General features: G+C 38.0%; 1 protein-coding gene across 3 annotated transcripts in view; it reads right to left on the reverse strand.

Annotated features, from left to right (window-relative positions):
• Positions 1-23,396, reverse strand: part of osbpl10a (oxysterol binding protein-like 10a) — an 84,146-nt gene extending 60,750 nt beyond the window's left edge. For all 3 annotated transcript variants that reach the window (XM_028461310.1, XM_028461307.1, XM_028461308.1), the window contains exons 1-2: positions 22,931-23,396; positions 9,129-9,304 (exon numbers count right to left, since the gene is read on the reverse strand). In XM_028461310.1, coding sequence (XP_028317111.1) covers positions 9,129-9,304; positions 22,931-23,163 — 409 coding nt within the window. In that variant the 5' untranslated portion in view covers positions 23,164-23,396. The remainder of the gene's footprint in view (positions 1-9,128; positions 9,305-22,930) is intronic.
• Between the last annotated feature and the right edge of the window lie 2,185 nt (positions 23,397-25,581).

Below are 25,581 nucleotides of genomic sequence, written 5' to 3' on the forward strand. Positions count from 1 at the left end.
TAAACACAAAACAGCTCGAAATACAAATTGAGGACAAGACCCTGGGTTTAAGAAACACTTGGTACATTTAGACCTGCACGCACTGATATGGGTTTTAAAATGTGGATGAATAAAGGAGTGTGTAAAATAGGGGATTTGTACAATCATGGAGTTCTAACGTCCTTTGAACAGTTGACAAACAAATATGATTTGCCCAAGAAACATTTTTTTAAATATCTTCAGGTCAGGAGTTTTGTTACCAATCTATTGAAGTCGACGGTGCAGCCCCCATTGTCCACGATAGAGAATATTTAACCATCATCAAAGTAGGGGCTTGCTTTCCAAATTTTACAATATTTTAATTGCAGCCTCAAAAGAATGTAGTCTTTCATATTTACAAGCCTGGATATATGATATGGGAACAGATATTTCAGAAGAGGAGTGGAATAATTCCTGTTTACTCGAACAAAAACAAACCATCAAGACAAGATTCCGATTAGTACATTACAAGTGGTTGTTTAGAACCTATATCACACCAGTGAAACTCCATCATTTCAACCCTAATATCCCTGATGACTGCATAAAATGTGGTAAAAGAAAAGGAGACACTTTATCATTGTATGTGGCAGTGTGAGGAACTTCAAATCTTTTGGAAGCAAATTTGTGCGGCCATTTCGGATATGATTGAGTGTAAAATGCCCGTTGATGGTAAACTCTGTGTACTGCACATTTTTCCAAACAGCTTCAAATGCAATCCAAAGAAGAGGAAACTTGTCAATTTTTGTCTGGTGCAGGCAAAATATGTTATAGCTTTGAAATGGAAGGACACAGAAAGACCTGGGGTGAAACAGTGGATTAAACTGATGTCCAGTAATTTGGCGCTGGAGAAACTGACATATCTAGCCAAAGGAAAACTCGAGGACTTTAAAGACATTTGGTTGCCCTTTTTACACCTTGTAAAAGACTTTGATTTGTAGAAAGTAACTTTGTTGTAATAGAGTGAAGGGTGGGTTTTAGGGTGGGGGAGGGATTTTATTTTATTTTTCATGGTTTTTGTATTTGTGTGTGTTTTATGTGTTGTCCTTAAATTGAAAATTTCAATAAACAAATTTGTGAAAAAAAAAGAAACACTTCTAGTCCGCTTTATCCCAAGGTCCGCTTTATCCACATTAAACCAAAACAGCCTTCAGTGTTTGTACTCAAAGCAGGACGCAGGGACACAAAACCACAAAATGTTCAGGCTCTTAGAGTAACCCTTACCCGAAACCTTGCAATAACACAAAAAGTAGAAAACCCAAAGGTGACCCATGCAATGAATTGGATTTGTGTGGATTAATCAATGAGTTGATCCACAATATCATCCACACACAACCCAGCCCATCATTTACGTCACTGAACTGATGAAACCACAGGGCAAAACTTTGCTGGTTTCATTTGTCTTCCCATTGTTGGGCTAAAACATGCACTAAATGGAGTACACAGACATAACAGTGGTGTGTTGCTTCAAAGTAAAACGTGACAGTCGAAGGACTCCAACTGCAACCCCCTCAAAAAAACTATTCGCACTTAGAGAGTGGGTGATGAAGTCTGCACTCCTGAGGGAAACCTTCTTGCCGTCTCATTTAATGCCTAATTATGACTATTTCCAAGCAGAAACCCTGAATATTTGATCTTGTCTCTTACTGAGTAATGTCCTGGGGCCGGGTATTACTCTGACACACTGATGTCACTTTCTACTCTAAGTGAGACACAGTATTCAGAAACATAAACACTTCTATTTTCTACCTCTCTCCTTCCTTTCTGACGCCCTCAATACTATCTTGTGTTTAAATCGATTGTGTTTCGGCATGTCTTCTTTTAATACTAATTAATTGTTTGTTTTAGATAGACAGAGTGTTATAGTTGAAAAATGTCTTCTTATCTTGCTTACAGTGAAAAAAAATAAAATAAAATAAACGGCAGTAAAACCATAGAAAAAACTACGACAACAGCATGTACACCAAAAAGACAAAATAACACCAGACAAGAAATGAGACGTAATTATTCTACGAAATCCCATGCAAATCATGCAATAAAAAATACATTAGAGAAACCGGACAGACATTCAACACATGGAAAAAAGAACACCAGAAAGAATGTGAGAAGAAGACGGCAAGAAATTTCACCAAGATACAAAAAACAGCAGAACAAGAAAACGAAGAAATCAGCCATAACAACTAACACCATACTTGGCCGGCTGCACGAGGACGGAGGGCCAACATGGCAAGGTGGAGTTCTTTAATTTTGAAAGTCTCCCGGCTCGACGAGGAGTTTTTAAAGCTTCAAAGTGTCACACGTGGAAACAAGTGACAGCGTTTGAAAGTTCTGGAGAAGGCTGCAGTGACAGCCGCAACTATTGGTGAGAAGACTTCCTTACCAACTAATACACCGTGTCTGCCTTAAAGAAACTTCAATTAATACTTTGTGTTTACCCGACAATTCAATTCATTAAAAAAATCTGATTTGGGTTTAGGAAAAAAGATCAAGGTTTTAAACCGTTCCATGGTCTGCCCAGTCTACATCGAAGGAAAATAAATTCTCAGCAGAGAAGCCCAGACGGTCCTCTCCAATAGCTGTTCTAGGGGGATCCCAAGGGGTTCCCAGGCCACCTAGGAGATATAATCTTTCCAGCGTGTTCTAAGTCTCCTCTCAGCACACATCCATACCATATGTCTGAACCACCTCTGCTGGCCTCTCTCCCTAATGACAGAGCTCCTCATCCTATCGCTAAGGTTTTGATCCACTTGAAATTTAATAGAGACTTGATATGTTTGTAACTTAGAAACAAAAGCAGTATCAGAGCTCTAAATTCCTGTGTAGGTTTGATTGACACATACGGACATGTAATGTTGTCTAGTTTTGTTTGAACAATATTTGTATCCAGTTTTATTTGTCACACATTGGAACAATATGAACATTTATAACAGAGAACAAACAAAGCATTAACACACACACCAACAACAACACACAAACACAGCAGCTTGAGTTCAAAATGTGTACATCCTATAACTTCCAAGAAATTCTAACAAAGGTTTCCATATCTCTTCAAATGATCCTCCTTTTCCTTTGTAGGTTCCTGATCTCTCGTGTACAATACAAAATGCCATCTCCTCCCACACATGAATTAAAGGCACCTCCATTTTCATCCAGTACAGAGTGATCATCTTCCTGGCCTGCAGGAAGAGGATTTTGAGCCAACTATGAAGTTTTCTGGATGTCTACCTAGTACAGACATCTTTCCTTGAAGAGGCACCTTCACTCCAACAACATCAGATATAATTTGTATCACAGATTTTCAGCATTTGTGTAATTGTGGACATTTCTAAAAGCAATGGAACAGAGAACCCTTTCCTTCTAAACATTTGATACAAGTGTCTGGAACGTCAGGGGACCATTGGTTAAGCTTGACCGGGGTGATAGAAGTTCTCATCAGCCATTTATATTGCAGAAGCTTCATTCTCGTATAAATGGATGTCTTTTGGGCTTTTAAACCTACCCTCTCCCAGTCAACTCTTTGAATATCATCGTAGATTTCAGTTCTCCATGAGTATAAAGATAGTTAAGAGAAAGGTCTCTGCTAAAGAGAGGTGCTTATATAATATATGATAAGCTTTTCCTTTCTGTCCTACAGCATTAAACAAGTCCTTGGTCTGGGAGAACATTGACTGACATCAACTGACAAATGTCGGCTGGAATGTAAGAAGTGACTCTAGCTCTTCTTGTCAAGGTTGTCGTTAAAAACTGACCTAAACTTCCTGCAGTGTTTCTTTGCTGTGACACAGGTTAAGTGTTTTCTGACATCCTAGTGAAGGTTTTCTGATTAAAAAAAGAATTCAATTAACACATGCCAATCACTTTAACCGCAGACATGTCACAGCTCAAGAGCGACTACAAAAGGGCCTCTTTAAGCAAAAAGCCGCAGAGCTGCAAAAAAAAAAAAAAAAAAAAATGAGGCAATCACACACATGATGACTCTCAGTCGTGCACGCGCACACTGGGAATGGCTACGCACTTTCTCAAGGAGAACCAAGTCTTTTATACAGAAGCACCTGCAACCTGAGTGCCATCATGGAAGAACACAGCTTGGTGATATTTGCCATCGTGCAGAAAAACCATTCACTCTGAGGGGCCCGTTTACGCAGAGAGTACGATTCTAAACTCTGTGAGGAATGTGCCCGAGCCCAGCAGTGATTAGAGATAATTAGTCATCTGTATTATGTAGTGCATCCTCAATGTTGCAATGCTAATGTGCACCTGTTCCTATGGAGATCCAAGTGATGCTAAGGGCGAAAGCAGGAAGTGCCACTTTTATTTAGGTCTTATCAGAAACCCTTTTTTATTCAATAAATACAAGTTTTTACAAGAGACTAGGGCAGCTGTGCTGAAAACACATTGAGTTACATGATAAGAAAAAGTGCTTGAGAAATCAAAGCCTTTATTCATTTTATTGATTATTTTGACACACATATACAAACAACATGAGATCAACGCCCAACAGCCTTTGAATGAGTTAGACTAAGGTGACAGAAAAGAGTGCATCATTAAAAAAAGCTACAATCCATTAATGAGCAAATGATTAGTGTATATTTTCTCATAAAGGTACTCTTAAAAGTTACTTTTACCTGTACCACTCATGTTTACAACATTAATCATGTTTTCTAAAGGTGGGATGGTACACCCGGTATACCCATAATACTGATGCACAGGCTACAATACAAGATGGGAGACTATTGAGCTTCTCAACTTCATTTGTGTTAATTTTGGCTTTTAAAAACACAGCAAGCCGAGTTGTGTGCAAATCGAGCAAGGAAGAGTTTGCCGAACACCGGAGCTTTGCGGCTTCTGCTACCAACTCAATGCTAAATATGTAGCGGCTAGCACGGACAGCTAGTGCAGACACTCCGACAGTGCTAGCTGCTACATGCTCCAAGCATGCCATGTTGCCAAAACTGGAGAAGATGACAGGGTTCAGAGCCAAAATTAATAAGTCCTGATGTTTTATTTCATCTGTTCAAGTCTGTTAAAAACAATAAATAAACTTTATAAAGACACTTTGTTATATACCAATCTTTTGATCTGAAACAAAAATGTGATTTAAATGAAAATACATAATAGCATAATTAATTAATCGCACCATTTTTTAATCTTTTGACAGCACTAAAATATATATAAATATTCTTATTTATTTTTTTTTAAAAATTAAATCGCAAAGACAAAATAAATTGTAGTTAGAAAAGTAACCATGCTTTCATTTGCCTGGGTATGACCTTTTTAGCTCAACAGAAATGCAAAAAATTTAAAACAAACATAATCTGGTGTGTAAATTGTGTGGATTTAAAAATTAGTGCCTTTACTAACACAGGAAATGCATGATATAACGTTCACACTACATTGTTAAACAGTTCATTTGATGCTGTGCAAGGATGATTAAGTGTTTAACAAACCTCTGACTGAGTGGCTCCTCCTGACCTATTTAGATCTTAAATGGACCATGAATCAAACAAGACATTGACATGTTTCCGCCCACAAATGAGCAAATCAATGGACCCCGAACTATAATGTGGGAAGAATTCATCAACCGACGATATCTGGAAGTTATTTTCATGAAGGATACAAAAAGACAAATACTGTATTTCTCCATGATAGATTTCAAATGCAAGGGATTTAACAATGGGACCCTCTCATTGGCTCACTGAATAGCTTAATTTGCATCCAAGCTTTTGGATGAGATGAAATTTAAGATGCTCTTCACCTGCTCAGAAACCAAACACAAAGAACCCTGCACTTCCTTACCTCTCCACACCCAACAATGAGAAAACTGTCCTCGTCTGCTCTGCATGCAGAAAAGCCCTACAGGCTTCATTCCAGCTGTGTCATATGTCACATGTCTTTCCAGGGTCTCTTTATCCAAGTCAGCGATAAGTTGGGAGCTGGTGAAAAAACAATGTCCTCAGAACAAAGGTGGCATTTACAGCTTTGGCCGGATCATATACGCTTCAGAAGCCTGAGTGGAAATGCTGAAATCTGACTCGTGACTGAGCCTTAAAGTTACACTTTCTGTCCCCTCAAAAGGTGGCTTTTAAAGGTTTCCAAGGCAACCAGACACCAGATATGAGCGTACTCCAATAATCCAGATGCAGACACTGTTGGCAAAGCACAGGAGGCACTTTGAGCTATGCTGTTTGAACAAATTGAGGTTTTCAAAGAAAGATGTGGAGACTCAGTTGGACTTCTTTACAAAGTAGTAACATTTTCATGCTTTGTTTCCTTTTTTCCTTTACACGTCTCTGTCTGGACCAGCTTTAAGCTTTAATAGCAGAGCAGGTATTATTTCTCCATGGATAAACGTCATATTTCATTATTCATTGGGGGGGGAGTAAGGGGAAAAGGCAGGTCTTAGACTGAATTCCCTATGTGGAGTATAGTTTAACACTAGGAAAAAAACCACCTCGGCACAAGACAGAAGACAGCAAAAAAACACAGTCACAAAACATAGGATGTGGGCAGGTGGGTGTGGGTGGTGGTTCTGGGGGAGGGGTGTAGGAGATGGGGGCGGGGCGGAGAGTGGGAGAGGATTTCCAGCTGTTGGGGGGTTCTTCGTTCCATTCAGAGCATCACTAAGTTATTTGAGGTATATAGGCCCAGTTATTTTTTATATCTTCCCCCTCAGAAGCATAAGGGGTTCATTCCAGCGGCTACAGCAACAGTAAAAAATTATTCTCTCTCACTTCAGTGGAAACAAGCCACTGAGAATAATGGGCTTCTGTACAATAGACAACTGAGTCTCAAAGTACAGAACTGTTCAAACTAAAGATGTCCCGATACAAATTTTCCATTTCCGATATGATACCGATTGTGCTTTGCGGATTGGCCGATACCGATATTGATCCGATATCAGCATGAATCATAAATACTATATAACTTTTTTTTTTTTTTATTTAAATAAAATGACTTATTTTGGAGTGTGGAATGTTAGAAAAGGCTTGATCAAGTGATGTTACTCAAACAGAGAACAATAGTGAGCAACCGTAGGTATGAGAAAAACTGACCCGTTTATTATTAACCAATTGGTTACATACATTTTTTACCTGTAACATAATATCTATGGTATTCTACAATTTAATAATTAAAAATGTATTGGGAAAAAAAAAAAAAAAAAAAAAAAAAATCGAAAATTTGAATCCGATATTTGTTTTCAGGATGATATCGGACTGATATCCAATATTGATATCGGATTAGAACACCCCTAGTTAAAACTATATTTGTGAATGAAGATGTGCTCCAGCAGTGACCATCATCATAATGACAAATACGATAGATGAATGGAAGGAAAAACTAACAGATATCCTACATCAATAGAAGAACAAACAGGGCTAGGAAATCTGGTGCAAAACATTGTGGAACAGAAATAGTTTTAGGAGTGTCCACTCGAGCTGATTAAGAGTCCTAGTTTGATGATGAAGGGCGGCTAAAGCAACAGCCAGAGGAGGGTTCTGCATTTATTACAATGATCAGTGATGTGCAGCTACTGCGGTCACTAACTGCGTTTCTATTACATTGGAAATGTCAAAATCTAAATAGCGCAATAAAAACTGGTAATGAGAACACCTGAATTTCAGAAAAACACTCAAATAAAAATAATTGATGCTTTCATGAGTAGGTTTTTTGGACATTTCAATATTGAAATGTATCGCAAAAGTGCTATGGAAACACTTTTTCTGCAATTACACGTCACATAACGTGGTCACATGACCACTTCTCTCAGAGAAAACATGGCACGGTACTTGTGGACAGAAGAGGGTACCGAGACAATTCTTAGCATTATACCTAAAAATTATTACTGCCACATTAAACGTGAAACAACACATGAATATGGAGTGTTATAAGGAGGTTCTGAGCCTCCATCTTCCTGCAGTGAGTTCTCGCGAGATGAGATTTTACAAGTGCTACGAGGCTCCTGCCCTAATCAACCTTTAATGGAAACACGTTCTACTTTGTCGAAACTTTACAAATATCGCTTTTATTTTCGCAAAAAACTGTAATGGAAACACAGCTAATGACAGATACTGCCTTATCCATTTATGATGATGATTCTTCAGGAGTTTTGCCACTACTGATGTTAAATTTCAGTATTTATCAATTTTGACATGAGCGTACGCCACGATCAGATCTTACGTCAGGTCTGAGCTTGTGTACACAAATATGAGTGTGTGGATTTGCAGTGCAGTAGCAAAATCTGACTGAGACTGAAAATAAAATATTAAACAAACCTCAGATGTCATTGGAGCATTGCCTAAAGCGTGCAGACAAATGATGCTGATATACCGTAAACGGTAGATTTCTGTCTCTCTCCAGAATCTCTGGTGTGAAGTTGTACGCAGCGCACACAGGGGGGCAGACGTCATATATGAGTGCCTTTATAAGATGGCTGATATGGGGAAACACGCAGCAAACACATGAACACTGCAAAACTATACCTGTAAGTCCAGTTTTCACACTGTGAAAAAGCTTATCTTTGTTTGGTTCCACTTCAAATATGAGGATTTCCTTCCTTTTCTTTACAGCGTTTGTTTGACTTAAGTGGGCGGGGCCTCAGAACCAGGAAGATTTAAAGGCATAACAACTTAATGACGATCAAATTCAGCCACCGGATTTATCAACACCCGATTATTTGTACGTTGGGATTGGTCAAATACGAATGTTTCATGAATCACACGTTGATCCCGTTGTCCGACCAAATATGAACCCAGATTTTCACTTGTTTTCACACAAGGTTGATAAAAGAGGGTCAGTGTGTGGGAATGTTTTGCTTCACAAACAAAGAATGAAAACAATGAATGTTGCAGCTGGGTTGTTTTTTCGATGCATTACTACACACAACATACTTATAAGTCAAAGGAGAAGCCACTAACTCTACGTAGCCCTCAATTTTGTAAACACTGCAGCGTGGAAACTGTTACCGGATGCAAGAGGGTCAAATGTTATTGCGTTTTCACAACTTTTTTTTACTTGATTTTATTTTGTGCACCCAAGGTCATTTGGTCCATCTCAAAACACACTAAATAACTCTTGTCAACAACAGGGCAACATCCAGCCAGTGGAGTTCTTACCTCTGAGTTTGTACAGCTCTCCATTGACAGAGTTAACGATGAACATGTGTGGAGCTTCGTCGCTCGTGGTTACTGAGGCACCAATCAGAGGCAGGGACCCACGTGGCTTCTGGCTCTTTCCTTGTTCATTGACAAAATACTGCAGCTGTCCCAGCTCCGAGTCCAACACGAAGTACCTGCAAGACAGGAAAGAGTGAAGATGAAATGAACTGGAAAAAAGGCAAGGTGTGGAGAATGAAAGTAGCACCGTTTGTGTTCTAATCATAATTTTGGTTTATGTCCTACTATACTTGTGAAGGTTTTTCATTTTCCACAGGAAGGAAAAAGAGGAGGAGAGTTGGGACGGAAACAAAACAGAGCTCTCGTAAAAAAAAAAAAAAAAGCAGCTTTCAGAAATATCTCATCTCCTGTTGCAACGAAGCCTGCAGGATATCATTCACCACAAGCCGACGTGCCCTTCATGCACATTAATGCTGATTTCACCAGCATCAACCCAACAAGCTTAATTAAGAAACATCCAATGGGGAGATTATTGCAGCCACCTCGAACAGAAGCAGACAAGAAAATTAAATCAGATATTTTCTCTTTTGATTACCAAATACTATTCGGCCACAAACTGATTAAACCTGTGCCTCGCCTGCCACAGCTTTTAATGACACTCATAATAATATTGACACTACAATGTTCTGTGGTACTTGCCTTTAAAAACAACTGCGTCTTCAATATAGAATAACACAGACTTCAAAACCAACCATTAAACATATCCTGTGTAGTGTGAATAAACTAATTAATTGGGCTGAAGGTCAGGGTTGGGGTCAATTGTAACAATTAGAAGTTAACGCAGAAATGGGGGGGCCATGTTACAGGTTTATGTTCAGTTCTGCATACGGTATATGTGGTTAATTATTAAAATTTGTTTCACATCAAGCTTTCCCACATTTTACCATTTTAAAAAAATTTAAATCTAGGGGTACACTGACAAAAAAAAGGGCTCAGATGCCCACACCTAAAATATTAAAATCTTCTATATTCATGTATTAGGAAGCCTAACAAGGTTACCAATAGATATGAAACAAATTAAATGATAGATATTTGTTTTTAGTGTTTTTTTACAGCTGATTTAGGACTTGTTATCATAAGAGATGCTAACAGAAAGCTAACACAAGAGAAAGGTTAACTTTTATTAGGTTATTTATTTCAGGCTCAGTTATTGTGATTAATTGTAATTGAACTTTAGTAATTGAGAAAGTCATTGTAATTGACTTTCTGAGGATAAAAACAATTGCAATTTAATTGTAATTGGAGAAAACGCTGGTCACTGTAATTGGAATTGAGATGTAATTGAACATGGTTAATTGAAAAGGTAATTGTAACTGAAAAATGTAATTGACCCCTGGTGAGGGTTCACTCATGAAAAAAAGAGAAAGGTTTAGTTAGATTAGTGCAAGAACTGTTAGATTATTAAATGTTTAGTGACACAGAATTGAGTTTTCTGTCGATCCTGTGTCATCATCAACCTCAGGAGGCATTTTTCTAATGAACCAATGAGGAGTCAGCGAATGCTAGAAGCTGAAAATTGATCCCCGCTCACAGGCAATGATCTGCCTGCATCAGTTTTCACACAACTCTCTCCTTTCCCCCCCTTTGCTCACTGCATGTATGCGTATACAAAGGTAGTGCAGCCGCTGGTCTGTCAGCAGAATGGAGGCTTTTACCCGTGACCTGTTGGAGCAGTCCTGATCTGCAGCGAAACCACTGACCTTTAACATGATGAATGAGTCAGGAGAGAACCAGTGGCCTTGATATTCTGCTTCATGTGTCCTGGTGCTATACATTTATAGAAATTGACCTGTATGCTCACAGACCTTGAACAAACCCAGATTTTCACCTTCTGAGGCAGATTGAACAAAATATAAGACTTGGACTGTGAAGTAGTGCAGGAAGCTGTCATCCTAAAACAAACAGTCCCTGACACTAAGTCATATAAAATTAAATAATGAGCGCGATCGTTTTTCACTAGCTTTTATTTTGAAACCCCTTTTTCCAAACTTCTTGGAATACAGGGATTGATCAACAAAAACTGCTACCTTCAAATTGCGTCTTCTTGGAAATCTCAAATCACAGCAATAATTGTTTGTTGCAGCTTGAAAGCAGTCATTGAATGACTACTGTATATTCTAACCATTAGAAACAGAAGAATTTTAGCACTCATGGGGACTGGGGGGTAAAGGGTACTGAGTACCCAGGGCCCAAGGCAGGGGGAGGTACTTTTTGGATCAAGTAGTGAGTAACTATAACTAATTACTATAACGTTCCCAACATTGGTTTTATACAGTATATACTGTATATATATATATATATATATATATATAACAAAAATGCATTTTAAACATTTTTAGATTATTTATATTGGAATGAAAACGCATGATATTATTTCAGTTGAAATGAACAATGTGCTCTCTTGCGCATTTAAAAGCTGGAACATTCCTTTTGCACGTCAAATCTTAATTGGAAATAAAATTATTTTTTAAAATGATTTTGAAGACAACATTTTGCTGCCACCAAGTCTTAAGTAGGTGGCCAGTGTTCCCATGATTATAACAATTCTATATTTACCTTTTATTAAACAAATAAATATAGCAATATGATTAATACACTTATACTAACCGCACAGTACAAATATAGGATCTTCCTTTTCAAGCCCATAGTGGTCATTTGGTTGTTTTCATGCATGTTAATACACTTGTACATGCTTGCTATTTATTTTATTTTATCCCTATCCCCAAAAAATGCATTAATTTTCCGTAGTAAAGTACAGTACAAGCAATGGATATGGACTCATTAGGTTATTGTGAAGAAAAAAATAAAGTTTATATTATAATGCAAGAATACTAAAAAAAAAATAGTCTACATAACTTAAAGTAGGGGCCCAACAAGATGGTTTGTACCCAAGGCCCAAAATGTGGTGCTACACCCCTGCCATAACTCATCATATCATGAGACAGCTACTCGTAACGGCATCTGTTGAATGGATAATAAAGTATTAACATGCTGTTATATTTGTTGTAGTTTCAATAAGTAGACAAATTAATTCTATAGACTAAACATAATGAATGTGAAGTATTATCTAAGACTGAGAGCCATGTCATACTCATATCATCATAATAATGGGAAAGACTTGGGATTTCCATACTAGGAGGCTGTGATGTTAGAATTAGCATTGTGCTTTATTTATCATCCCGTCTCTTTGCAGAGACTCATTCCCATTCGTGCCATAGTTTCAGAAAGTTACTTCTAATAAAACACATGCATCCATCCACAGATCTTTCAGCAGGGGTCACATAAGCTGTGCACTTTGATGTTTCATCAAAGCCGAGCTTATATCCGTCATGTGTTATTAAAACAAAGAGCTGATCTTTGCTACTGCCGTTACCTTTGATGTGAATCATCGCCATAACAATAATTACACGGGGGAAAAAAGCTTGGCCAGGCACATTTATTCACATTAACTGCCATTCCCTGCAGCCATTAAAAGGCATATTGCAGAAAATGGCTCGTCAGCACAATTGGATCATCTTGCTTTTGTTTCATTGGATGATTCTTACAAAAGACCAAGAGAAGTGTCAGTCAAAAAGATAGAAAAAAAAAATCAAAAGTTAAATCCTACCTGTATTTTATCTACTACTAATGCCAGTGTGTCCAAAAATCACTGCCGAAGTACACATTTATGTTGTTTTCATGGACTGAAAGTTGTGGCTTACACAGAAAAACAAAGAAAATGGCCAAAGTTGAATGTCTCGTGGAATTATGTCATATCACAAGGAATACTAAAGCTCAGTGTTTCCCAAACTTTATTGCCCCGTGTACCCATTAGCCTTAATTTCTTATTGCAAGAACCCTTAGCTCATGTTACACGTTGTTTTTTTGTGTCTGCAGGCTCGTCTAAATTGTTTCTTGAGTCTCGTCGAACATTAACCTTGAAATTGGACCTTTTTATTCCTTTATTTCTGATATTTTGCTCATTTCAGAATTCGAACTTCACCTTTTGGTGTATCTTAAAGAGTTGTGCCACAAATTAGTATTGATGGATGACAAAAAAAAGTCTGTGTGCATGTAAAATAAATTTATAACGTTAAAAAACAAGAAGACATATTGGTTCTCATTATAACTCACAACCTTTTCCTAAATGTCCTAAATATAACTTAGATATATACATAAAAAAAACCTTAAGTTGCAAAACACTGGAAAGATAACTAAACCAAGACTAGTCTGGAAGAATATAGAGATTTTATTTGTGTGGGGAAATATTTAATTAACTGCCAATGTGCCAGCCTAACATGCATGCTTGATATGTTGCAAGAAAATAGCAATTAATATGTGTTGACCAACATGATCATGTGTTATCAAATTAAAGATATTTTAAGTAGCCCAACAAAAACATCAACTAAAAAACATTGAGAAGCACATTTTTTCGGCTCTGGAAGGACTTCAATCCAGGTGAGATGAGGCAAAATGGCTCCTTTGAGAAAAAAGGTCGCAGACCCCTGCCCTAGTGGTACACATACCCCAGTTTGGGAAGCACGTATAGCTAAAGCAGAACAAAAAATGGCGTCTAACGAATCACCGTCTTCCTTGTTGAGGAAAGAAACAAGAAACAATAAGAATGAAGTAAAAACACTTATTTGCATCCCTCTATGCAATGTGCAAAACATTTACAAAGGTCAAGTTTAAGTTCAAGTCACATGACTATTTGTCAACAAACAAACAAAAACAGACTTTTGAGCCACAATTTCAAACTTTGACATTTGATTGTGATTACATTATCTTAGATTTATTGATCTATGAGACTTACACTATGTTCTTGTCTGTAAAAACAAAGCTTTAAATTATGTTGGCCAATTTAGGAAAAACATCTTAACATATTGTGGATCTTGTACTGTCTGAAAGGCTTTTCAAGTTGTTTACATTGTCTTTTTCTACGTAAAATATGCACCTCTAACAATCATTTCAGGTTATTTATAATCATCCACTAATATTCAGTGCCAAGATTAAAAATACAGTATTCAGCACTTGGCTAAACAAAAAGTATTAATGGCTAAATATTGATTGTTACGTTCTTCCAAGCCTCAGAGAATGTTGTTCTCTGAACAACTTGATGACTACACAACAATGCATAATACATTAGCACACAGGCATAGGTCAAAAACCTAAATCTATACGTTGCAGATATCATCACTTCAAAACACTGATGAATTATTACTGTCTTTTAAACAGTTTTTGAAGTTTTGAAGTGTCTAGTTCGTTCTAACTTGTCTGTAGGTAAATTAAACCAAAGCCTGTCAAACCTCAGTATCAAAGCAGCTTTCATTTTAAACATATCAGTTTTAGAACAACATTTTTTCTCTTGTTACCAAGTATTATTTGGTTTCTGAGTGGTTTGGATCCACAATAGGGTCACTGGTATCAGTTGACTCAGGTAGATTGTTGTTGTGTCACCTTTGAAGTGAACAGAGGGGGTTATAGATATTAGAGAGATGGTGTCTCAGGTTAGCCCTTCAGGTCAAAGTTAGCCTGTCCCATTTTACAAAGATTATCTCTTTCACACACCTCTAAAACTATCTATTCTCTCTAAGCTTGATATATTTCAGTGTGCATAGTGTCACGGCAAATTTGCGGTTGACCTCATTTGGAGACATGATTTATTGCTCTGGTTGAGTGATGGAGTCCAGGCGAGGCATTGATGATTTTATAAAAAAGGTTTATTATAAAACTAAGTAAAAAGAGTACAAAGATGGACAAAATTAGTGACCGCCCGGGCGGACGTCCGATGATCGAGTGGCACAGTTCTAACTCATCACGTATATTCCCCCTCAGTCCCCCTCCCTCCTCCCCCCGGGAGATAAAGAGGACAGGGTGGAGGTGATAGAAGAGGGTGAAAAGAGACAGTTTCTTCTTTGGGTCAAAACAACCAGTTCTCTGGTATCTCCTGATTGTCGTGAGTGTTGGAGGTGTGTGCGTGTATGGTGTTTGTGTGTATGAATGGATGTGTATTGGGTGTGTATGTGTGACTATGTGAGTGTGTGTAGGCATATGACTGTGTGATGCCTCCGTGTCTGAGGGATAAGATGTGTTTTGGGAAGCTGACCTCGAGATGAGAGCAGAAAACATGAGACAGCAGAAATGAAAAGTCTCAACTTAAAGCCTTAAAAAGAATAAGGTCTATGAGTAAATATGTTAATAAACATAACTAACAATTTTTGCCCCGACAATAGGCACACGCAGCAAGTTTTCATGCAGTTAAACAAACAAGTCTACACTGACACATCACCATAGCTAAGTATAAAAGATTAAAAAGGAAAAATCCTGCCTCAGGCTGCCATCTTTGTACTGTATAATACTTCCTTCATAACACCTTTCAAAATAAAGCTTGCGCAAATGTAATTATTCATTGCATTAAAATGGGTCAGGAACAGATTCGTTTATTTTATTTCCATAGTAAGAATTGGCAGCAACAGATGAGGCAATGGCTTGGTTTTTCCCACTCCCACACCGAAGCTATTTTTCTCTCTCAGCGACGATCAAAGAAAGCACAGCAGTGCAAGTGAACAGAAGCTAAACAGAGAGTTGTTCCTCTATTTGGAAGAAATGTCACAAAAGACATCAAACAAAAGGAAAATAAACAACAAAAATAAATAACATTACTTCAAAAATACAAAAAACAACCACAAAAATACACAATGACAGAAAAAAAATTTTTTTAAAAACACAACAAACACATAAAATCACTTTAAAATTTCATAAAACTGCTCCAAAAATACGTAAACTTACTCCAGTGATACAAAAATACAGCTTGTAAATAAATTAGGTTGTAAAGTTATAGCGTGTAAAATATAAATACTAAGATTGTTTGGTATTTTGGTCTTCTACTGAGAGATTTTTTGATTTGGAGTTTTATTCGGAGACAAAAATACACTTGTGCAGAAATCAGGAGCTAAACAGCTCACATTTGCCAACATGTAAAGCTTACTACATAAACACTGTGGGAATGTGACAACAATAACAGCAAAAACCTTTCCAAATTGGAGGAAGACAAATTTGTTCTCACGAGGGGAGAACATCCATGAAAGTGAAGTAAATGTTACAATAGCAGCTGTAGATCCCATTTAACTTGTGCATAACAAGTAACTACTGAGATAACATGTGCTAGCTGCTAGCATGACCATCATTTTAACTAAAACACTGGCATTTACCACCACTCCATGCCTTTAGAGGCCAGTTGGGTTTTTTCAAACCAGTGTGGGTCCTGTTCCCAGAGACAGTAAGCAGATCTCTACCCAGTAGTGATAATAAAACCTCAAACATTCAATCACAGTTCTCGCACACAAGTTCTGCTCAGGCGATAGTGTTCTTGTCAACCTCAAAAGCTGCAGTATTTCAGTTTTTGGCGTCATTTGGTCAAAAAAATGTATACTGACCTTTGAGCATACTGTAATTCAAACTGTTCTGTTCTGCTCCTTCTCTGAAAGCAGATCAGACCAAATTAAAATGCAACCATACTACTGTATATGTGAAAGCACCCTAAAACATCAGAAAACGCTCCAATAACACAAGATAAAGTTCCCACATTTGTCACTAGTCTCTATTGAGAAAGAAGTTGCAAAGAGCTCCACAGTTGACTCGGATGCCGGTGAATTCAAAGCAGGAAGGGGTGAGGGGAGTGTGGTTGATTCCATACAAGTCTCACAATTCTACATACTGCAGCTTTAACTCTTCGCCATCATCACCTTTGAAACCAGCTGAAACCATGTCTGCCTTTGCAAAAATAACAGAAGGCGTAAAAAAAGAAGTGCTTTCTGTCAGTACTGACATGTTACACTAATGTTGAGAGTATGTCTAAGTAAACTACACTGGGCCAATCGGATAGTTCCTTCTGCTTGGCTTGAGACGACATACTGTCTTCCTATTCATCCTGAAATGGACTCTCACTTCTTTCAGAGAGGCATTAGGCAAATGAGTTCTTCTTGCCAGCAGTTCGACTGTATGGGCTTGTGTGTGTGTGTGTGTGTGTGTGTGTGTGTGTGTGTGCGTGTGCATCATAGGCAGAAATCACTGAGCTGACAGAAAGAACTAGATCCCACCTTTTCCTGGAAAAGGGAGGTTGTATCAAAAACAGATTTTTTTTAAATGCAATAAAGAACTGTTTCAGATTATACAAGATATTATTATTCAGTCACTGTATTTTGGCCAATAAAGGTTTTGTCCTGATAGTACTATGCTGTATAAATTCCTGATCATTGCGCCATGATCATTCATACTTTTAAGGCTTGGAAGAACCTTCTATCCACATTGATAATGATATAGAAGGTTGAATTGTATGGACACACCCCACATTTTTTTCAAAAAATTATAATGAAATGAAGAATCTGAATTTAATCTTAATTTGTCCAATTTCTTAAAGTTTGGTCAATTATGAACCTAAATATTATTTTTGGGGACATTTTGTCAATGATGTGAGACAGGGATTTTTCCATTTTTAAACTGATCCAGACTCAGTATATGAATCAGGATCCCCTCCATTGTTTAATGGAATCTACCATGGCATAAGGTCAATCTTTATTAAAAATGTTGTAAAAATTTGTAAAGAACTTTTGACGTAATCCTGCTAACCGACAAAAAACTACTAAAATAAGCACCAGTGAAAAAAATATTATCACCTCATTGAAATAGATAATAAACAATAAAAACAACTAGAATATTTCCATTTCCTGAAGAAAATGCAAGTGAGGATGCAGGTGCAGGTGTCATTGAACACTGAATTAGCATTAGCCTAGCATTAGCATTACCCTAACATTAACATTAGTATTAACATTAGCATTATAACTAGCTAGCATGAATACTAGCTAGCACTAGCATTTGCTAGCATTAGCCTAACATTAACTTAATATTACCATTGGGTAGCATTAACCTAGCATTACCTAATATTAATACTAGCCTAACATTAGCAATAATCGAGCATTAACCCAACATCAACATTAGCCTAGTGTTAACCTGATATTAGAATTAGCTAGAATTAGTATTAACCTAGCATTAACCAAACAATGCTATTAGCTAACATTAGCATTAGTATTTGCCTAGCATTAGCCATCAAAAAGCTGAATATTTTAAAACTTGAATGGTTAAAATCCATTGAAGAATGGCTGAATAGCTAAAGTTCAAAGTTGAAGCCGTTAAATCCCATAACGTTAAAATTCCCAATACAAATGAATGGGAAAATTTTTGAACACAATCATTTATTTTAAAAAAAAAATGACAAAAGTTACAAATCACAAAAGTACAAGCACCACTGTGCTGAATTTTTGACACGTTTTAATATCTTAATTGTCAAAATCGGTCAAACGCTGAAGGAGTTGAAACACGCCAAAATTCTGTGATGAAAAAATGATAATAAGACCAAGTTTAATTTGTGTTTGTTTAATAAGGCTGCATTGTGGAATAGATATAGTTTAATATAGTACAGTGTGACATTGTTGTTGTTTTTTGCTGTGGCTGTGAAAACACTGCTCTGAGCACCCTGGTGTTCATAGAAATGAAAGCTGAAACTACAAATGTATGAGATGGTTAAATTGCGTCAGTGGGAGTCCTATGGGCATTCACTGCATATATCCATACTAAAACACAAAAAATGGGCGATGCAGCACTTTTCTTCCACAAACACACAGATGAAAAGCCCAACATTGCTGCACTTCACACACTGACACATGGCCTCCCACGCAGAGCTAGAAATGGCTGTGCTCAAGCCCACTGCCACTCAGACTGACATACACAAAGTGCTCCTACACGTGATCACAACTGGAAGGTGACTTACCACAGTAAGTACTACAACATCTAAACACTACCTCTACGCACTGCAACATTAGAATAAAAAACTGCAAAAAACTGGGTTACAATTGAAATCGGAAGCTCTAGTTAAGTGACGAGAAATCATTTTTCTTCAGCTTTCACTTCATTTTTTAATTTCTCTCTTAAAATCGGGCCCCGCACGACACAGAAAAGCTATTTTTTAAACAAAAAACGGATAATTGGATGTTGAGAATGTGTGACAAATATGCCTTTGTTACAAATGTCTCCAATAATCCCCTTCAGAATCTCCCACTACAGGTTATTCTTGAGTAGTGCCAATTATCCTGTGACCGAAGTGTGTTTTTAATGTGCTGTTATGAACAAGCAGTTCAGATTATTAAGTCTATTCAAAACTGTAAAGGCACTGGTACAAAGACAGGTTTAGCTCTTGGTGTACGAGCTAAACTGGTGGTCATTTTACCTGGTGGTCATTTTTCCAATCACAAGGAACTACTTCTGCGCAGGTATTCCTGCTGGTGCACATCAGAATGCAGTTCAGTGTATCATCTGCTTGTCAGTTTAATGGCAGTGCAGAAGTAGTCACTTTTTATCAGATGCGCGCACACACACACACACACACACACACACACACACAGTGAGCTGCTCCTCTGCAGCACTGCTACAGCCACAGTGGGACTCTTCAAGCCTGATACATTTAAGCATGTTGGTAAGAAAAAACCCTCAACATTTCATTTGAACTTGTTTCCAGGAGTGTCAAACAAAAAAAACAACAACATCTTTCTGCGCATCTTATACAAAAACAAACAAAACCACATGTTCTGCGTGACTCAGGCCAAATAAATAAAATCCCATCAAAGACGAGCTCATAAAACTCTGTTTGTGTCTAAGATGAGTAAATAGGACAAGGCGGGAGAGGGGAAGCCATAAATACTGCATGAGGGGAGAGTCGCGCACTAAAGCTCCGCAGTTATCACCACAGCTGTTATTCTGTATAATTAGGACAGTAGGACAGTATCAGACATTCACAGAATTAACACAATTAGATGAATATCATTCCTTTTACACTTACGATATATCAAGAACACAAGCCTAACAGGACGAAAAGGCTTCACAGAACAGGAACTCTTTGACAGACTGGATGCATGTCAGGATCTAATCTATTCAACTCTTTTTATTTCAAAAATTTGATTGAAACGGTGTAATAAATTATTTTGATTATGTTGATTGTCTCGACTTTAACTCAGTTTTCCAGACAAGGAAAACTGGCGGTCCGCGGGCAGCATGTGGCCCTTTGTCTCATTTTATACGGCCCCCAAAGTAAATCTCCCCAAAAGTTGTAATTCAAGTTCATTTGACATCAAACAGTTACATTCTCTGTCCAACCAAGGCACTAATCAGGGGTTTAACAAACTGACTATGGCTATGTTCACACTGCAGGTCATTTTGCAATGTGACTGCTGTCTGAACAGCCAGGTCGCATTCTATCCGACCTGTACACCATAAAAATGAGATAATGTCATAATTCTGCGTCACAGAAGTAGTAGCGGGAAAACCCCAGTGGAGGACAGATTGAAAACTAGAGTAAGTTCTTAAAACTAATAAATATGTATATTATACATATTAGTGCAACACACACCCAGAGACGAGATTCCTCCATATATCCATATTTAATTCCGTAAACACTGTGTGTGCTGCGCGTACCTCACGACCTCTTTTTGCGCATGCAGGTCACATCCCATTCATACTTCAAACTGAAGAAACATTTAATGTGTAAATATGAATGAGGACACAAAAAAAATCAGATTTTTCTAAAATATCCGAATTGAGCATTAAGATGTGCAGCGTTAATGTATCCTATGAATACTACAGAAAAAAAACTATGGATGATATTTTACTTTTGTCACTGTCTCTGTTAAGTGGTTCTTTTTATTTGTGTAAAATATATGACATTACTTTATTTTTTGAATGTGTTTTTGTAACGAAACAATGTGACAACACAACCCAATACATAAACAAACTATGAAAACATATGAAAATGACAACCAAAAACTCTGAAAATACACAAAACGACAGAAAAGTACACAAACATTTTAGATCTTTCCTGTATTAACGTACAGATTGGTCATTATTCTAAAAGCAGAATATAATTTTGATAATGTAGCCCCCCTTTTCTCATTCCTGGGGTGTATTCCAGAAAGAAGGTTCAACAAAACTCTGAGTCTATCCATAAACTCTGGGTCAACATACCCTGCGATGGGAAACTCTGGGTATGAGTATGTAAACCTCGTTATTTACGTGCACAAACGCGATAAACAGCCATCATAAATTGAGAAAAGATAACACGAACTACCATGGCAACCACCCGGAAGAGTGATTTATTCACCCCGATGAGTGACATAGGCAGGTGTTTGTGGAGTATGAGCCTGTTTTAAAGGTGCATTCACACAGAATGCCACTTCAGCAATTATAGTCGGTTAAATTGCCTGTGATGAGTCGCTTGAACATTGTCTCGCTTTTTGGTCACTTCATCACTTCATCGCTCCATTGACGCCAGGGGAACAATATGAATAGAATGTGCCTGCAGAGCCGGGGCTGCTGCATAGCGAGGGCTATGGCTATACATGACAAGAGGCCCTTGAAAAAGTAATCGCATATTAAATCGCAATCGCAGTATTGAGGAAAAAAATATCGCAATTAGATTATTTTTCAAAAATTGTTCAGCACTAATTGGCATTTGCCACAAGTTTGTATACAGGGGATTTTACTACAGACGTCAGTAGCCGCTTCAATGCAGATCAAACTTTCTGATTGCTCTCCATACATTCACTAAATGCTCTTCATCCACAATGTTGTAAAGAAAACTACAGTTTGCAAAAAAACGTAAAAACGGCACACAACATTTGTAACAATGTGAGCGCAGCACACATCTGTAGTGTTTGATGTTACAAATGTGTGGTCAGAGAAGAGTGTCAAGGTAAATTAAAGTGCTCCTTGAAAAGCGATGTTCATGTGGGCGGAGCCAGGTAGAAACCCAGGGTTTCTTAGACAAAACCTGCCAGCGAGCAGGTTCAGTTTAATGAGAATATTACCATGGTGACATACTCATGATAGAACTTTCAACTTACCTCGCTTTCATGAATTAAAAATACTCAAGAGTTTCCCTCATTTGAGCACAAACATACTTAGAGTTTCAACATAACCCGCTTTCTGGAATACCCCACTGGTTGATTTACAGTTTCTGCTGAAAATAGACTGTGCTGAGTTTGTCCCACTGCATTCTGTAAAAAGAAAAATATATTATCTCCACTCTTGTGCACCGCAGGCAAAATTGCACAACTGACAAATATATATAATTACAACAAAATTACCCCAAAAACACAAGCTGACAACAAAAAAATAAATAAATAAATACAACAAAACACACAAAATGACAGCAAATACACACAAATCCTTTGATCTTTTTCTGTGTCAATGTTCAGAGAGAAGTTGCCCATCTCTGGGATATAATGTATAGATGTTGCTCAATGTGGTTTCTATGACAGAATATCGCACACTTTTGAACTGTATAATAAACCAAAATAAACAACACAATGAGGAAATGACCATGCTAATAAGATTTTTTTCACAACAGTTCATATTTTTATACTGCAAAAAGACCTTTACGACTCCTGTAATCCCAGGAAAACCTTGTTCAGCAGCATCAGAAGGACTTCATTCAGATGTTAGTGTTCACAGGAAGAAGTAAAAAAAAAAAAAAAAAAAGAAATGAGAGCTTTCTGTGAATGGAGAGCTCAGATTTATGGCGAGGGAGAGCTTTGCAGCAGCAGCCTTCAGTTTAAACCCACACACCCCCTCCCCTCACCATGACGTGGGGGGTAAAAGTGCAACGTGGACTGGACTAGTCAGAAAACAACGAGGAGTCATTGATGTGTTAGTGTTACCTGTTTTGCCAGCCCTGGATCAGGTTGGTGTATTTACACAGGACTCCCTCCAGATGCCTCCTCCGTGTCTGCTGCACAGTCGCTGCCCCGCGGCCGCTGCCCAGAGAGCCCGACCCCGGGCTGTGGGAGCCGCTCCTCCCGCTGGCCTTCCTGGAGCTGCCGCCGCGGAGCTCCGAGCATGACGAGTTGGATCTGTTGGTCCCGGGATGCGGAGTGCACAGCGGCTTGTCCATGCTGGGTCACAACGGGACAGGAGGAAGAAGAAGAAGTGGGGCAGGGATGGAGCACACCACAGTCCAGGCAGGGGAGGCACGAAGGCTTCAGTCGGGCACAGAAGTGTCACAGAGCGGGTAGAGTGAGAGCTACGGTGCCCCGGGTCCTTCGGTGCGTGACGGAGCTGACATGACTCTCGTGCTTTTCCTCCGCAGTGCGTGGCTCCTCCGAGGCTCTGCTTCACTCCAGCCTCTTCCTGGTAGGATGGAGAGTGGGAAGCAGACACGCCCCCTGCACTCAGGACACGCCCCCCGGATATTACACTGTGTGCGTGCTTGTGTGTGTGTGTCAGAAGTCACAAGACAACATTCCACTCAGATCCTATCAGGATTAACACGTCTGTTATATCAGTGGTTCTGAAACTTTTGTTCTCTTATTTCTGAATCCAATTAGCCCCCCTTTGTCCAACTACAACATTTAGCCAGAGGTGAAAGTAACGAATTACAAGTACTTACGTTACTGTAATTGAGTTGCTTTTATGAATCAGTAATTTTACTTGTACTTAAGTACGTTTTAAAAGAAGTAAAGTCATTTCTACACCCAACCATTACCGAGTAAATGATTAGTTTTTGTTTTAAAATAATCAACGGACATTGTGAAACTTGAAACATGAAATGAGCAGACAACAATCAAATGGCCGCATCTTTCTGACATATTTGCATTTAAACATAGTAAAGTTGACAGTACAATGATGTAATCTATCTATCTATCTATATATCTATAAAACGAGAAACCTCTGTGTGTAAGTCTGTCTGTGGCTCAAACATCTCTGTGGTTCAGGGACAGACATAGCTGAGACTTTCAACAAGGCTGCTGCTGCTGCTTGGTTCAATGGTGTGCAACGTCAGATTTGTTTGGACGCCCCACCCTCCACACCCCACCTCCTGAGTAGACGGACTCAGTGATGATGTCATCAGTCCTAGCTCTACAGTAAACTCTACAGTGATGATGTCCGCCAAGAGCTCTACAGTCTCACAGAGTTTGCAAAACTGCCAAGCAAATGACTTTGTGTAATTTTACGTGCATGGCAAGACAATTTTCACAAGTTTTTTCCCCACTGTGTGACATAAATTCTTTGCATGACCTGATGTATGTCATTGGGATTTATCACCTTAACCATTACCTTTAACCTAAACCCAAACCCTGGATGAAATATTGTAATAAGATGGAATTGCACGAAAAAGAAAAAAGAAAAGAAACTTCCCATTGAAACACGTTAGTTTGAAAGTTAAAGAGAGAAGAAGAAAACACAAAAAGTGTCACGTTTCGCCATGAAATTGTGAGATGTTACCTTGTTATGGGCAACGTTTTTCCATCTTTCATTCCTTTGCATTCACCACAAAAAACACATGTACATTTTTACATAATTTTACGTGTAGTGTTACTTACTGCCACCTACTGTCATTAAGGAGTATCTCATTTCCTCGCCTACAATTCTTCTGAATTGCACTGATGGTATTTTACCAAAATAATTGCTGTAAAATTAATTCAATCTTTGACTAATTATCACACAATGAATTGGATAAATCTATGTTTTTCTCACACTGCTATAAGGTATTGGAATAGAGAGACTTGAGGTCCTTTGAAGTAATTTGAGTTATTTGGAAGATCCTTCTTAATCCTGCACATAATCTCTATAGAGATTTACAACTGGGGTTTAAAAGTGGAGTTTATATCAAAAGAGAGAAACATTAAGAGCTTTCTTTTTAAGATGTGCCAGCAGGTTACAGCATCAACAGCCTCTGAGAGTCAAAAAAATTCTCCGATGCGAGGGAAAGAGTTTTTTTTATGCTAGACATCAAAAGAATAAAAAGCAACCATCTTTTTTAAAGCAGATGCAAGAACACTAATTTAATGCTGTTTTTTTTACTTGCCAAAAGTGTATCATGAATTATTGATTTTGATCTCAATGGTATTTGCCTGTAAATGTGGTTGTGTACATATTACAAAATGCATCCCGACATGTAACAAGGACAACATAGCTTAAAACAAAACTGTGCGGCCCCCAAGACAAATCTATCAAAAATTGTAATTCAAGAAATTGGAAGTAATATGAAGCCCAATATAATACACAAAATACACAGAATGTCAACAAAAATACAAAAAGATTCCAAAAATACACAAAAAAGGACATCAGACACACTAAACAACCACCTAAATTAAAAAACCAACAACACATATACAAAATGACACCAAAAATACGAACAACGCGAACAAAGACACAAAATGACAGAACGAAATACCCAAAGAAACAAGAAAAATACTGAAAAAATCCAAAAAGACAGATTGACAATAAACAAAAGGCAAACATAACACACAGAAATAACAAAAACACATATGTGACACATAAAATACACAAAATGCCAGTAGAAATTCCC

Source organism: Gouania willdenowi, chromosome 11 (assembly GCF_900634775.1).
Source record: "Gouania willdenowi chromosome 11, fGouWil2.1, whole genome shotgun sequence".
In the NCBI taxonomy this organism is placed as follows: Eukaryota; Metazoa; Chordata; class Actinopteri; order Blenniiformes; family Gobiesocidae; genus Gouania; species Gouania willdenowi.